General features: G+C 43.5%; 2 protein-coding genes across 6 annotated transcripts in view; one reads left to right on the top strand and one right to left on the bottom strand.

Annotated features, from left to right (window-relative positions):
* Window positions 1-7961, bottom strand: part of LOC140200381 (synaptosomal-associated protein 23-like) — a 55204-nt gene extending 47243 nt beyond the window's left edge. The window contains exon 1 of one of the 2 annotated variants that reach the window (XM_072263640.1): window positions 7905-7961. In XM_072263640.1, coding sequence (XP_072119741.1) covers window positions 7905-7956 — 52 coding nt within the window. In that variant the 5' untranslated portion in view covers window positions 7957-7961. Of the gene's footprint in view, window positions 1-293; window positions 358-7904 lie in introns of those variants that run through there. The other variant, XM_072263648.1, reaches the window with a different exon arrangement.
* A 34-nt stretch (window positions 7962-7995) lies between these two features.
* Window positions 7996-16550, top strand: part of znf106a (zinc finger protein 106a) — a 125801-nt gene continuing 117246 nt past the window's right edge. For all 4 annotated transcript variants that reach the window (XM_072263475.1, XM_072263466.1, XM_072263455.1 and 1 more), the window contains exon 1: window positions 7996-8084. The gene's annotated coding sequence lies outside the window, so the exon portion shown is untranslated. The remainder of the gene's footprint in view (window positions 8085-16550) is intronic.

Genomic DNA, 16550 nt, shown 5'->3' with positions numbered 1-16550 from the left:
TGGTAAAGACCCTAAGACACAGGAGCAGAATTAGGTCATTCAGTCCATTGAGTCCGCCCCGCCATTCCATCACTCAACCACCTAAACCTGTCTTCTCGCCATATCCTTTGCTGCCCTGATCGATCAGGAAACAATTAGCCTCCGCCTTAAATATACCCGCGGACTCAGCCTCCACCATGAAGATACACCAGTTAATCCCAGGGAATCAGAGATACAGTGATGAAGAACATTCAAAGTGTCACAGGTATAAAACGGAAGAGACTAGGCCAAAGAAGAATGTTAGATGAACGTGCCTTTCAAAAGCTCCTGGCACTTCCACTCTGGTGTACTGCATTCAGTGTGACAATGTGGCCTCCTCTGCACTGGAGAAGCAAAACACAAGCTGGGTGAAAAAATATCAACTGCATTGTTACCATAAAACCCAAGGCAAACTTGAGGACTAACACTTTATCTTCAATGTGGGCCAATTGTAGCCTGCAGATCTCTCTGGCGTACCAAATTCACCAGCTTCAGGCAACTTGCACCCTCTGATCAGAACTGGCCATTCTAACTCAGTTTTGCTTTTTGCCTTTCTAACATTGTTTGCTCTGCCTCAGCAACTCATTACACAAAGCAGCTTCAATTAGTCTTTATTGGTCCATTAGGTCAGCTGGTCTCACACCAGAGATATCTGCCTTGTTCTATCCACCCCCTATGCTAATTACATTAACTTGTTTTCTCTCTCAGTGCTGATAATCATGGATACTGCCTGACCAGCTGAGTATTCTCAGCAGTTGCTTCCTTTATTTCAGATTTCTATCATCTTAAGTTTATTTTGCATTTAACATCTCTCTTTCAAACTCTTGCCCTCAAGAGAAGAACAACCCAAGCTCTAAGTGTGTATGTTTTAAAGAAATGGGTAGGCTATCCCGTGTTACTGATTTGAATATTTATGACTCAGTACAGCTGCAAACAAGAGCAATGGTGCAAATTTTCAACTGTTTCTCATGTACCCTAACCCAGTCTTCAAACAAAATTGTGAACAGAAAGAGCTCAGCTACAATCAACCCAGAAGCACTTATTCGTCAGTAACTTAGGTTTAGAATATGTATACAGAGCCATTTCACAACTGCACTGCTCACTTCAGCCAGTTTCGCCAAAATGAATACAGAAGCTCACGGTACAAATGCAGGCACCTCAGAGCAACCTGCCAACCCAGCAACCCAACCAGTTGCAGCCATATTTAGAAACAGCATCAGCTCCTCTTCCACTGCTCAAATAGTCACAGAGCAGGGCAGAAGTAAAATTCCATCAATAGACATGATCTAGGAGGAGTTGGACAATACAGTCTTGTGATCTACACCATTCATCAAATTATAGCCGACTGGTGGCCTAGTGGTCCAGGGTTCAAATCCGATCGGCTCCTTGCATGCTTTCCATTCGTGCTGGGTTGAGCGTCGAGCTAGCTAACGCTAAAGAAATGGCAAAGGTTGCTGCCCGATGCACCACAAGGAACAATATTCATGAAGTCATGGCTGATTTTGTGAACTGGTTTATTATTGTCACATGTAGCAAGTTCAACAAGAAAGTTTGTTTTGCATTTCATCCATACAAATACTAATTTCATCAAGGAAGTATAAAGTGAAAAATAGGAACAGAATGAAGAATATCATGTTACAGGTACAGAGAAAGTGCAGTGCATGCAGACAATAAGGTGTAAGGATCGTGACCAGGCAGGCAGAGATCAAAAATTCATCTTTATTTACAAGTAATCCACATAACAGCAGGGTAGTTGCCCTTGAGGCTGGTGGTACGCACTTTCAAGCCTTTGTATTGTCTGATGGAAGTGTGGAGAATCAGTGGAGTGGGAAGGGTCTTCATGTTGGCTGCTTTCCCAAGGCAGTGGGAAATGGATGGGAGGCTGGTTTTCATGATAGACTCTATCATTTCTTGCAGACATGGGCAGAGCAGTTATTAAGCTATGATTCCACTCCAGCCCCCAGTTTCTGGCTTCTTCCCTCTTCCTTTCAGTACTGATAAAGGGTCCCGGTCCAAAACATCGAATATTTATTCCTCCCCATAAACGCTGGCTGATCTGCTGAATTCCTCCAGCATTTTTTGTGTGTTAATCCAGACTGGATGTTCTTTATTGTGTACCATAAAAGTGTGTGAGGACATCAGGGAAATGTCAAGTTTCCATAGCCTTGTGACAAAGTGGAGGTGCTGGTGTGCTTTCTTGGCCATAATGTGGACTAAATAAGCTATTGATGATAGTTATAACTAGGAATTTGAAGATCTCAAGCAAGTTCCTTGATGCAAGTATCACAAATAGCTTGCCCTATTCCAATCTTCGACCTCAGTATCACTTTCCAACATTTACACATATATCCCTTGAGTCCCTCCACATCTAACAGTGACTCATTTTAAAGGAACTCAGCAACTGAGCCTCTACAGCCGTCAGATACAAGATTTCCAAACATTCACTAGCCTCTGTATGAAGAAATTTGCCTTCCCCTTATTCTGAGCCCATGACCCTTCATTTCAGAGTCACTGACAAACTAAGAAAGATAACATTTGGTCCTTTTGGGCATGTCATTGAAATAAATGGTATAAAGGGGAGGTTTAAGCACTGATCCCTGGAGAAGGATCCTCAACAGGATCCTACCATGAAACACATCTCTCCTCCCCCCCCCAACTCTCTGCAGGGACCTCTCTCTCTGACTCCCTTGCCCATTCATCCCTCCCCACTAATCCCCCTGTAGGCACGTCCCCACAAGTGGAACGAGTGCTACATCTGTCCCTTCACCACCATTCAGGACCTCAAACTCCCACAACATTAAGCCAATTGGACTGTAATATTTGTTTAACATAGAGGCATGCAAGACAGTGATCTATGTTCATGCAAGCTTAAAAAAAGTAGGTACAAAATCCAGGCTGCCCCTGCAGTTACAGCGTGAGCCATGCCATGAGTGTGTCCTTTTCTAAAAAAAAATTATGTCTACCTGCTCCAAGTGCTCTGATGGGGTACACTTTTCCTCCAACTGAACAAGAAGCAACATTCCAGCTTTAAATTCTGTCACAGATATGTATAGAAACAAGCCCATGTTCTGAATAACACTGAGAATATTCACATTTACATTGACAGCTATATATCAAAACAGCTAGATGAACCAAAAAGTACAAACTATTTTAAACAAGTTTGCCCTGAGCCCTTACTGGAATACCATGTTTAACTCTGGTCTCTCTCAGATGCATTATTTTTCTATAGTGTGTTACCATTTCAATTTCACACATTGTGTAGGCGAGGGATTGCAGGTTCTAGTCCCAGTCTGGGAATAATCAAGGCTGACTGTTAAGTGCAACAATTCACATCAGAGGACACATATCCCTACATAACCTGAAGGTGAGGTGAAACATTGCAGAAAAAGTAGAATTATCATAAAGCTTGTGTCTACCCCTCTACAATACCATAGATAATACTATTGTGGCAGCTTGCAACAACAGCACTGTGTAGTTGATGTTTTACCAACAGTGCAGTTCGAACCTATTCCCAGAGTGGGACTGTACATCACAGGTAAGCTTCATAATACCTTGTGGGTGGGAGTGGAGAAATCATCCCCATCCATCGACTAAGCTGCAGCTGTTCAGTTGCAAAATCTATCAGCTCTCCAGAAAAGACCAAGTCCAACAGAGAAGAAACTGAACTATCACACTGTTAATGAGCAATTAATTTGCGACATATTTCATTTTGCCTCAACAAGGAAAGACACTGTGCAGAAAATAATAAGTCCATTTATTTCCAGGTTTGCTAAGAAGGAAATTTACCAAGCAATATGTTACATAAAGTATACCAAAACAGATTAAAACAAAATATTCAATACCCATTCCCAAACAGTATCAAACCCGGATTCATTTCCTGCCTCTGCCTGACAGGAGTTTGTAAGTTCTCCCTGTGACCACACGTTTCCTCCCACAGTCCAAAGACGTATTGGTTAATTGGTCATTGTAAATTGTCCCATGATTAGGCTTGGATTAAAATCGGGGTATTGCTGGCTGCTGCGGCTTGAAGGGCTGATTAGACCATCAGATATGGGCGCAGAATTGCACCATGTGGCCCTTTGAGCCTGTTCCACCATTTCATCATGGCTGATCCAATTTTCCTCTCAGTCCCAATCTGCCTTCTCCCCATATCCCTTCATGCCCTGACCAATCAAGAATCTGTCAACTTCTGCACATGAAGACATGGCCTTCACAGCTGTCTGCAGCAAAGAATTACACAGATTCATCATTCTCTGGCTAAAGAAATTCCTCAGCATCTCTGTTCTAAAAGGATGACCCTCTATTCTGAGGCTGTGTCCTCTGGTCCTAGGCTCTCCCATCATAGGAAACATTCTCTCCACATACACTCTATCAAGGCCCTTCACCATTTGAATAAGGTCAATAAGGTCACCCTTCATTCTTCTGAATTCCAGTGAATACAGGTCCAGAGCCATCAAACGCTCTTCATATGACAAGCCATTCAATGCTGGAATCATTTTCGTGAATTCTTCAGTGTCAACACATCCTTTGGAAAATAAGGGGCCCAAAACTGCCCACAATACTTCAAGTGAGCCCTCACCAGTGCTTTATAAAGCCTCAACATTATGTCCTTGCTTTTATATTCTAATCCTCTTGAAATGAATGTTAACATTGCATTTGTTTTCCTCACCACAGACTCATTCTGCAAATTAACCTTTAGGCAGTCCTTATGCACCTCAGGTTTTTGTATTTTCTCTCCATTTAGAAAAGCCTTTCATTTTTTCTACCAAAGTGCATGACCATACACTTCCCCACACTGTATTCCAGCTACCATTTCTTTGCTCATTGCCTATTTAAATGTTATCTGCAAACTTTGTAACAAAGCCATCAATTCCATCATCCAAATCATTGACATATAATGTAAAACAAATTAGTCCCAACACAGACCCCTGTGGAATACCACCAGACACCAGCAGCCAACCAGAAAAGGCTCCCTTTATTCCCACTCTTTGCTTCCTACCGATCAGCCACTCCTTTATCCATCTTTCCTGTAATACAATGGGTTCGTAACTTGTTCAGCAGCCTTATGTGTAGCACCTTGTCAAAGGCTTTCTGAAAATCCAAGTATACAACATCAACTAGTTCCCCTTATTTCTTCAAACAATTCCAACAGATTAGTCAGGCAAGATTTTCCATTGAGGAAACCATGCTGACTATGGCCTATTTTATCATGTGCCTCCAAGTACCCTGAGACCTCATCCTTAATAACTTACTTCAACATCTTCCCAACCACTGAGGCCAGACTAACTGGCGTACCGTTTCCTTTCTTCTGCCTCTCTCCCTTCTTGAAGAGTGGAGTGACATTTGACATTTTCCAGTCTTTCAAAACCATTCCAGAATCTAGTGATTCTTGAAAGATCATAACCAATGCTTCCACAAGCTCTTCAGCCACCTCTTTCAGAACCCTGGGGTGTAGTCCATCTGGTCTCTACCTTCAGACTTTTCAGTTTCCCAAAAATCTTCTCTAGTTATGGTAACTTCATACACTTCATGACCCTCATACCTGGAACTTCCACTACACTGCTAGTGTCTTCCACAGTTCATTCATTACATAAGACTGATGCCAAATACTTATACAGTTTATCTGCATTTCCTTGTCCCCCATTATTACCTCTCCAGCATCATTTTCCATTAGTCCGATATCTACTCTCGCCCCTCTTTTACACTTTATGAACCTGAAAAATCTTTTGGTATCCTCTTTAATATTATTGGCTGGCTTCCTTTTGTATTCCATCTTTGCCTTCTTTATGACTTTTTCAGTTGCCTTCTGTTGGTTTTTAAAAGCTGCCCAATCCTCTAATTTCTCACTAATTTTGCTCTATTATATGCCTCCTTGGCTTTTGTGTGTTGGCTTTCACTTCTCTTGTTAGCCACAGTTGTGTCATCTTGCCTTTAGAATACTTCTTTCCTCTTTGAAATGTATAAATTCTGTGCCTTCGGAATTGCTTCCAGGAATTCCACTCATTACTGCTCTGCCAGTGTACCTTTCTAATTAATTCTGACCAATTCCTTTTTCATACCTCTGTAATTCATTTTACTCCACAATAATATTGATGCATCTGTCTTTAGCTTCTCAAACTTCAGGGTGAATTTGAACATATTATGATCACTTTCCCCTAAGGTTTCTTTTACCATTCTCTAACCATTCTAACCATTTCTGCTTGACTGCACAACACCCAATCCAGAATAGCTGATCTCCTAGTGGGTTCAACCATGAGCGGCTCTAAAAAAAAATCCATCTCATAGGCATTCTAGAAATTCCCTCTCCTGGAATCCAGCACCAACCTGATTGTCCCAATTTATCTGCATATTGACGTCCCCATGATTATTGTAACATTTCCCTTTTGGGCATTGCCCATTTTCTACCTCCCATTGTAATCTGCAGGCCACATCATTACTACTGTTTAGGTGTCTGTATACAACTCTCATCAGGGTCTTTTTACCCTTGCAGCTCCTTAGCTCGACCTATCTTCTGACCCTACGTCACCTCTTTCGAGTGATTTGATTTCATTTCTTATCTGCCCCCTTTGCCTTCCTGCCTGTTCTTTGATACAATGTGTATCCTTGGACATTAAGCTCCCAGCTATAATCTTCGTTCACCCATGATCCAGTGATGACGACATCATACCTGCCAATCTGCAACTGTGTTGTAAGTTCATCAACCTTATTCTGAATACTGTGCACATTCAAGTACAACAGTTTCAGTCTTGTATTCATCTATTTCAATTCTGTCTGCCTTTTACATGGCAATTCATCCTGTTGACTGCAATTTTGTGCTATCAACATCTTCTCCTCACTACACATTGCCCCTGTTTGTAAACTAGCTACCTCATCTTCGGCAAACAACAGGAATTCTGCAGATGCTGGAAATTCAAGCAACACACACAAAAGTTGCTGGTGAACGCAGCAGGCCAGGCAGCATCTCTAGGAAGAGGTACAGTCGACGTTTCAGGCCGAGACCCTTCGTCCTGACTGCACCTCTTCCTAGAGATGCTGCCTGGCCTGCTGCGTTCACCAGCAACTTTTGTGTGTGTTACCTCATCTTTGGCAATCTCATCCGCCTTTCCTATGATATTTTTTGCACTGAAATATAGGCAGTTCAGAACGCTGGTCACACCATGCTCAACCTTTTGACTCTTAACTTTGAGGTCTTACCAACACTTGTCTGCACTAACTGTTCTGGCACACAGTTTCCCATCCCCCTGCAACAGTTTAAACCACACTCTGCAGCATTAACTAACTTTTCTGCTAGGATATTAGTCCCCCTCAGTTCAGGTGCAAACCGTCCCTTCTGTACAGGTCCCACCTTCTCTGGAAGGGAGCCCAATGATGCAAAATTCTTATGCCCTCCCTCCTAAATCAACTCCTTAGTAATGTGTTAAACTGTATGACCTTTCTAGTTCTGGTCTCACTCGCACGTGGCACAGGCAACAATCCTGAGAAAACAACCCTAGACGTTCTGCCCGTTAACTTCGCACCTAACCCGCGTTGCAGAATCCCGTCACTCGTCCGAATGACATTCCGAGCTATATCTCAATAAATCAAAATAGCTAAAGACTTTCAGACCAGACGGGTTTAATTTCTATTTATTAGAATAATCTCTGTATATAGAGATACTTGGCAAAAGAGTACGTTAACCCGGTTATGGACACCCGGAGGTGATTCCGAACCTCCTCCCCCACCCGATACCATCTCCCCTTTCCCTGTCCTCCCAAGCTGCCACCACTCCACTCAGCATTATTTCTACTCCGCTCCGTCTTTACCGCCAAGATCTCCGATCTCCAAACCCCTGCCCCCGCCCAACTCCCACCGAACACTCCAGCTCCGGCCCCGGCCCCACCACTCACCACTCGGCGGTGCCTTCCTCCGGCTGCTCACACTCCGACTGCGCATGAACATCCGCATCTCGTGACGTCAGATCCGCGAGATCCTGCGCCATTACGTCACCTGCCGCTGCCACCCTTGTTTCCATGCGAGATGGCGACATGATTGCGCTGGCCGTTTGAGAGCGGGGCCGCCAGTTCATGGTGAGTGGTTGTAGATGGTCAGACCTGCCTCTCCTTATTCTATTTCTTCACTTTCCCTTCAGCTCCCTCTTCACACCTCATCCTATTCTCTCCATCTCTCCCCACATACTTTTCCCTCCTTTCTCACAAACTCCACCCACCACTCTCATCCTTCACCCTCTCCTATCTCAGGGTCTGATTACAGCTCGCCTTCTCACCCCCGATGCTCATTGTCCTCTTGCCCTCGACTCAAACCCGCCTTCTCCCGTTTCCACCTCCCCATTCCCTCTTTTTGTTCGTAATCAGTAATTCAGGGATTGTAGCAGTGATCAGCTATTGGGAAATTACACGTTGTTGTCATAGAATCATACAGCACAGGACGCGGCCCTTGGGCCCACCTGTCCATATTAACCATAAAGTATCTATCAATTCCATTTAATACCACTTGACCTGTAACCCTCTTTATTTTGGAATTCAAGCCTCCATCCAGATACTAAAACATTGTGGTCTCTGCTTTCACCACTTTCTCAGACTGTGTGTTGCAGACTTAAATCTATCTCTGCGTGTGCGGGGGAAACTCTTCCTCAGATTCCCTTGGAACTCTTGTTTCCTCACCTGATTCCTGTGGCCTTTGTTGTTATACTTCCTCGTAATTTTATAAACCTTTGCTGCTATTCAGGCATCTCAGCTTTTATAGTTTCTGCTCAAAACTGAAATTCTCTTTTCAAGGGAAGGTGATGAAGGTTTAGGGCTACTGGGGAAAGAAAGAGTGGGAAAGTTCTAATGCAGCTTGAAGTCTTGAGTTAGACATCACAGAACTAGGCTATTCAGCCACCATGTCCACACTGACCTTTTGTCCACTTACGCTAATTTTATTTGCCCACATTAGGCCCATTTCCTCCTATCCTTAATTAAGTATCTGTCCAAAACTGAATTATTGTAGTTTCATCTGATCCCACTACTATTTCTGGCTTTCCAGATTTCAATACTCTGTTTGGGGAAAGAAGACAGATCTTAGATTTCCTTTAAAACTTCTTAATATCACTTTAAACATAGGCACTGTCTTTGATGTACTTTCATTGTACTGAACTGACTTCCCAAAATGCATCTCATATTTATCAGGATTACAGTCCATCTGCCGATGCTTTGCTCTCTCTTGAACACCATTCTGTAGCCTAAGATTACACCCCCCCCCCCCCCATTATCCAAAACGAAACATATGGCAGAAAGAGTCCCAATACTATTCTGGTACACCACTGGTTACAGGCGTCCAATTAGAAAAACAACACTCCATCATCACACTTTATCTCTGAACATTGTCTTGGAGTGATGCCTCACATAAAGATAGTTAAGATACCCATATAAGCTATTTTCGCTTGCCTTGTTTGGCTCATATCTCTCCAAACCTGTCTGAATGTCTTTTGAATGTTGTTATTCCTGTCTCAACCACTTTCTCTGGCAGCTTCCACTTCCATGTATATAACAATCTATTTGTGAAAATCTGGTTCTTTTTGTCCCTTTTAAATCTTTCCTCTCATGCCTTAAACTTATGCCCTGTAGTGTTTGGTTCTATTTTCCTGGGGAAAAAGCTGTGTGCATCCACTTTTTCTGTGCCTTCATGATAAACATACCTTTATAAGATCACCCATTGGTCTCCTATGCTCCAGTCATTTCAGTCTTGGAGGTTTTGTGTTTCAATCTGTACCTTAATTCTTCAGTACTAAAGGAGATTCTCATCCATTTTTTAGTACTAATGTAGACCACAATGTCTAGCTGTTTATACTCCCCTTTTGAATATTGTGCACTGGCTCTGAGACTGGGTTCCTTATATCCAAGAACATAGCACAATAATAGGCCCTTCATCCCATGATGTCAAATTAAACTAAATCTGTCTGGTCAATTAACTCTTCATTCCCTGAATATTTGTGTGTGTCCATCACTGCCTCAGCTGCCTGTTCTATGTAAGAAGAAACTTACCCCACACAAGTCCTTTAAACTTTTCCCCTCTCACCTGGTATGTACATCCTGTAGTACTTCACACTTCTACATTCAGTGGAAAAAGATTCTGACTATTCGTCTATGCCTTTTATATTTTTATAAATTTCTATCAGGTCTCCCTTCAGAAAACACAAGCCATGTTTCTCCATCCTCCTTGTATCTCATATCCTCTAATTTACGCAGCATCCTGGTGAACCTCTTCTGCACTCTTTCAAAAGCTTGCACATCTTTCCTATAATACAGCATCCAGAACTGCACACAATACTCCAAGTGCAAGCTAACCACTTTTCTATTGCTGCAATCTAATTTGCCGATGCTTATCCTAAACAAAGAGGGCAAGCGTGCCATATGCTACTTTTATCATACTGTTGACTTGGAGTGTCCACATTCAGGGAGGTAAGGATTTACATCCCAAGATCCCTCTGTGCATCAATATTACTTTATACTTTATTGTTGCCAAACAATTGGTACTAGAACGTACAATCATCACAGCGATATTTGATTCTGCACTTCCCACTCCCTGGATTTCAAATACTAAATATTAAAAATAGTAAGAATTAGTAAATATTAAAAATTTAAATTATAAATCATAAATAGAAAGTAAGGTAGTGCAAAAAAACCAAGTGGCAGGTCCGGATATTTGGAGGGTACGGCCTAGATCCGGGTCAGGATCTGTTGAGCAGTCTTATCACAGTTGGAAAGAAGCTGTTCCCAAATCTGGCTGTACGAGCCTTCAAGCTCCTGAGCCTTCTCCCAGAGGGAAGAGGGACGAAAAATATTATTAAGGGTTCTGCCATTAATTGTATACTACCCCCCCCACCGGCCCTGCATTTTTTTCCCCAAAATACAAGATCTCTCACTTCCCTAGATACTCTGTCTGCAATTTCTCCATCTATATGTGTAACTTACCTATACTATGCTGAATCTTTTAATGGTCTTCTGCATTGTCCACAACTCCACCACTGTTTGTGTCATCTGCAAATTTACTAATCCACACATCCACATTTTCATCTGTCTTTGATATACCACAAAGCATTGTGTGTGGTAGGTTGTATTTAACCAATCTTAGAGTTTTTTGAGGAAGTTTCCAGGATATTGATGATGGCAAGGCAGTGGATGTTGTCCACAAGGACTTTAGCAAGAAATTTGACAAGGTCTTGTATGGGAGGTTGGTCAAGAAGGTTCAGTCGCTCAGCATTCAAGATGAGACAGTAAATTGGATTAGACATTGGCTTTGTGATAGAAGCCAGAGAGTGGTAGTAGGTGGTTGCTTCTCTGACTGGAGGTCTGTGACTAGTGGAATGCAGCAGGAATCAGTGCTGGGTCCGGCGTAGTTTGCCATCTACAGTGGCATGCAAAAGTTTGGGCACCCCAGTCAAAATTTCTGTTACTGTGAATAGTTGGGTGAGTAGGAGATGATCTCCAGAAGTCATAAAGTTAAAGATGAAACATTCTTTTCAACATTTTAAGCAAGATTATTGTATTATTTTTGTTTTGTACAATTTTAGAGTGGGAAAAAAAAGGAAAGGAGCACCATGCAAAAGTTTGGGCACCCCAAGAGATTTGAGCTCTCAGATAACTTTTACCAAGGTCTCAGACTTTAATTAGCTTGTTAGGGCTATGGCTTGTTCACAGTCATCGTTAGGAAAAGCCATGTGATGCAAATTTCAAAGCTTTATAAATACCCTGACTCCTCAAACCTTGTCCCAACAACCAGCAAGCATGGGCTCCTCTAAGCAGCTGCCTAACACTCTAAAAAATTAAAATAAATTATGCCCACAAAGCAGGAGAAGGCTGTAAAAAGATAGCAAAGCGTTTTCAGGTCGTTGTTTCCTCATTTCATAATGTAATTAAGAAATGGCAGTTAACAGGAACGGTGGAGGTCAAGTTGAGGTCTGGAAGACCAAGAAAACTTTCCAAGAGAACTGTTCGTAGGATTGCAAGAAAGGCAAATCAAAACCCCCGTTTGACTGCAAAAGACCTTCAGCAAGATTTAGCAGACTCTGGAATGGTGGTGCACTGTTCTACTGTGTAGTGACATCTGCACAAAATATGACCTTCGTGGAAGAGTCATCAGAAGAAAACCTTTGGCAACACACATCAAAGTTGCTGGTGAACGCAGCAGGCCAGGCAGCATCTCTAGGAAGAGGTACAGTCAACGTTTCAGGCTGAGACACGTCGTCAGGACTAACTGAACAAAGAGTTAGTAAGAGATTTGAGAGGGGGAGGGGGAGATCCAAAATGGTAGGAGAAGACAGGAGGGGGAGGGATGGAGCCAAGATTGGCAAAAGGGATATCAGGGGCTCATGGGACAGGAGGCCCGGGGAGAAAAACAGGGGGGGGGGGGCGGGGGGGAACCCAGAGGATGGGCAAGGGGTATAGTCAGAGGGAGAAAAAGGAGAGTAAGAGAAAGAATGTGTGTATATAAATAACGGATGGGGTACGAGAGGGGAGGTGGGGCATTAGCGAAAGTTAGAGAAGTCAAATGTTCATGCCATCAGGTTCGAGGCTACCCAGACGGAATTGAAGGTGTTGTTCCTCCAATCTGAGTGTGGCTTCATCTTTACGGTAGAGGAGGCCGTGGATAGACATGTCAGAATGGGAATGGGATGTGGAATTAAAATGTGTGGCCACTGGGAGATCCTGCTTTCTCTGGCGGACAGAGCGTAGGTGTTCAGCAAAGCGGTCTCCCAGTCTGCGTCGGGTCTCGCCAATATATAGAAGGCCACATCGGGAGCACCGGACGCATTATATCACCCCAGCCGACTCACAGGTGAAGTGTCGCCTCACCTGGAAGGACTGCCTGGGGCCCTGAATGGTGGTAAGGGAGGAAGTGTAAGGGCATGTGTAGCACTTGTTCCGCTTCCAAGGATAAGTGCCAGGAGGGAGATCAGTGGGGAGGGATGGGGGGGACGAATGGACAAGGGAGTCGCATAGGGAGCGATCCCTGCTGAAAGCAGAGAGTGGGGGAAAGATGTGCTTAGTGATGGGATCCCGTTGGAGGTGGCGGAAGTTACAGAGAATTATTATTGAGAGTTGGACCTGGAGGCTGGTGGGGTGGTAGGTGAGGACCAGGGGAACCCTATTCCTAGTGGGGTGGCGGGAGGATGGAGTGAGAGCAGATGTGCGTGAAATGGGGGAGATGCATTTGAGAGCAGAGTTGATGGTGGAGGAAGGAAGCCCCTTTCTTTAAAAAAGGAGGTCATCTCCCTCGTCCTGGAATGAAAAGCCTCATCCTGAGAGCAGATGCGGCGGAGACGGAGGAATTGCGAGAAGGGGATGGCGTTTTTGCAAGAGACAGGGTGAGAAGAAGAATAGTCCAGATAGCTGTGAGAGTCACTAGGCTTATAGTAGACATCAGTAGATAAGCTGTCTCCAGAGATAGAGACAGAAAGATCTAGAAAGGGGAGGGAGGTGTCAGAAATGCACCAGGTAAACTTGAGGGCAGGGTGGAAGTTGGAGGCAAAGTTAATAAAGTCAACGAGTTCTGCATGTGTGCAGGAAGCAGCGCCAATGCAGTCGTCGATGTAGCGAAGGAAAAGTGGGGGACAGATACCAGAATAGGTACGGAACATAGATTGTTCCACAAAGCCAACAAAAAGGCAGGCGTGCCCATAGCTACACCTTCAGTTTGGAGGAAGTGGGAGGAGCCAAAGGAGAAATTATTAAGAGTAAGGACTAATTCCGCTAGACAGAGCAGAGTGGTGGTAGAGGGGAACTGATTAAGTCTGGAATCCAAAAAGAAGTGGGAGAGCTTTGAGACCTTCCTGATGGGGGATGGAAGTATATAGGGACTGGACATCCATGGTGAAAATAAAGCGGTGGGGGCTAGGGAACTTAAAATCATCGAAAAGTTTAAGAGTGTGAGAAGTGTCACGAATATAAATAGGAAGGGATTGAACAAGGGGGGATTGTTAAAGGTATGTTTGGAGAAAAAAGGGTGCTGAGTTTCATGAAAAGAACACCTCTGCAACTGTTAAGCACGGGGGTGGATCGATCATGCTTTGGGCTTGTGTTGCAGCCGATGGCACTGGGAACATTTCACTGGTAGAGGGAAGAATGAATTCAATTAAATACCAGCAAATTCTGGAAGCAAACTTCACACCGTCTGTAAAAAAAAAAAGCTGAAGATAAAAAGAGGATGGCTTCTACAACAGGATAATGATTCTAAACACGCCTCAAAATCCACAATGGACTACCTCAAGAGGCGCAAGCTGAAGGTTTTGCCATGGCCCTCACAGTCCGTCGACCTAAACATCATCGAGAATCTGTGGATAGACCTCAAAAGAGCGGTGCATGCAAGACGGCCCAAGAATCTCACAGAACTGGAAGGCTTTTGCAAGGAAGAATGGCCAAAAATCCCCCAAACAAGAATTTAAAGACTCTTAGCTGGCTACAGAAAGCGTTTACAAGCTGTGATACTTGCCAAAGGAGGTGTTACTAAGTACTGCCGTGCAGGGTGCCCAAACTTTTGCTTCGGGCCCTTTTCCTTTTTTGTTATTTTGAAACTGTAAAAGATGGAAATAAAAAAGTAATCTTGCTTAAAATATTAAAGAAATGTGTCATCTTTAACTTCATGCCTTTTGGAAATCAGGTCATCTTTTACTCGCTTAGCTATTCACAGTAACAGAAATTTTTTCCAGGGGTGCCCAAACTTTTGCATGCCACTGTATATCAATAACCTGGATGATAATGTGGTTAACTGATCAGCAAATTTGCAGATGACACTAAGATTTGGGGTATAATGGATAGTGAGGAAGACCATCAACACTTGCATTGGGATTGGGACCAGCTGGAAAAATGGGCTGAAAAATGGCAGATGGAATTTAATGCAGACAGGTGCAAGGTGTTGCACTTTGGTAAGACTGACCAAGGCGGGGCACTGAGGAGTATGGTAGAACAAAGGGATTCAGGAATACGGGCCCCTAATTCAGTGAAAGTGGTGGCACAGGTAGATGAGGTCTTAAAGAAAGCTTTTGGCACATTGACCTTCATAAATCAAAGTATTGATTACAAGAGATTGGATGTTCTGTTGAAGTTGTATAAGATGTTGGTGAGGCCTATTTTGGAGTATTGTGTGCAGTTTTGGTCACCTACCTACAGGAAACGTAAACAAGAGTGAAAGAGCAGAGAGAAAATTTAGAGGGATGTTCCCGGGATTGGAGGACCTGAGTTATGAGGAAAGATTGCAGAGGTTAGGACTTTATTCCTTGAAACATAGAAGATTGAATAGAGGTATACAGAATTATAAGGACTATAGATAGGGTTGTTTTGGTGGGACTACACCCAAAGGTCATGGATTAAGGGTGAAAGTTGAAAGAGTCAAGGGGAACTTCTTCACTCAGAGTGTTTGAGAGTGTGGAGTGAGTTGCCAGTACAAGTGGTGCATGTGAGTTCAATTGCAATGTTTAAGAGAAGTTGGATAGGTATATGGATGGGTATAGGGAGCCTTCCCTTCCCTGCCGAGCGGCAACCGTATCTGAGTACTGGGATTGGGGTTTGGAAACACTGGGTGCACTCGGCCTCTGGTAAGGTGGGTGCCCAATCCTCATCGCGGTCACTGTCCTTAAACAGGGTCAGTATGCCTGATACAGGTTCAGGATCCCGTATTAGCATTAGATCTTCACACGCGGCACTGCCGATTTTAAACCTTCCTGTCCATCCATATCTGCTTTTGCCTGTTTTCTTTGTTTCTCGTTCGCTCTTTCTTCTCCCTTCTACCTATTAGCATTCCACTCCGCCTGCAGGGTCTCCCAACTCTTGGGAGTCCCTTCTGCCATACATACCTCTATCTCCTTATCACATGCATTATTTCTCCAGCTGGCCAGTAAGGTACCATTCCATTTTGTGTAGGCTCTACTTTTCCATTCTTTAGTCAATAATTTTCACTTTTTAACCGCAATTCTTTTCCCAAATTAAATTTACTGCTTGTCTCCTCTGGTGGCCACACTGTTTCCCTAGTTTCTTTGTTAGCGCTGCACTTAACATCCGGAGGTCCTTTTCTTATCCGGTATTCATTCACACATAGCTGTATCAAGGGCCTGTCCCATTTATCAGTTGTTCTTAATTATCAGGTCAAGTCAAGTCAAGTATATAGCACATTTAAAAACAACCACGTTGACCAAAGTGCTATATAAAGTAAAGCAAGTAGCCAAAATCACAAATGCATGAAACATAGACAAGCCAACGATACGAGCAGCTTATAGACACAAAATACACAACACAACGGCTTAGGCACAAGCCACTGGGTGAGAAATTTAGCCAGCCTGCCTCCCCCTTAATCAATTTCAACCAGCCATATTATCAGGAGGCAGCTGGTATGGTCAAATCCGTCAGGTAGCGGTGGCCGCCTCTCCTGACCGGCGTCCCCGGTCCCGATTCTTTCCTTAGGAACAATACAGAATACCCAATGTATCCTGCAGCCTTTAATTCTCACAAAAACTGCTAGCCTATTTTCCGTTAATACTCGCAAAAAAGTAAGCAACTCTC

Source organism: Mobula birostris, chromosome 1, assembly GCF_030028105.1.
Source record: "Mobula birostris isolate sMobBir1 chromosome 1, sMobBir1.hap1, whole genome shotgun sequence".
NCBI classification, from domain to species: Eukaryota; Metazoa; Chordata; class Chondrichthyes; order Myliobatiformes; family Myliobatidae; genus Mobula; species Mobula birostris.
This window is presented reverse-complemented; position numbering and strand designations above follow the sequence as displayed.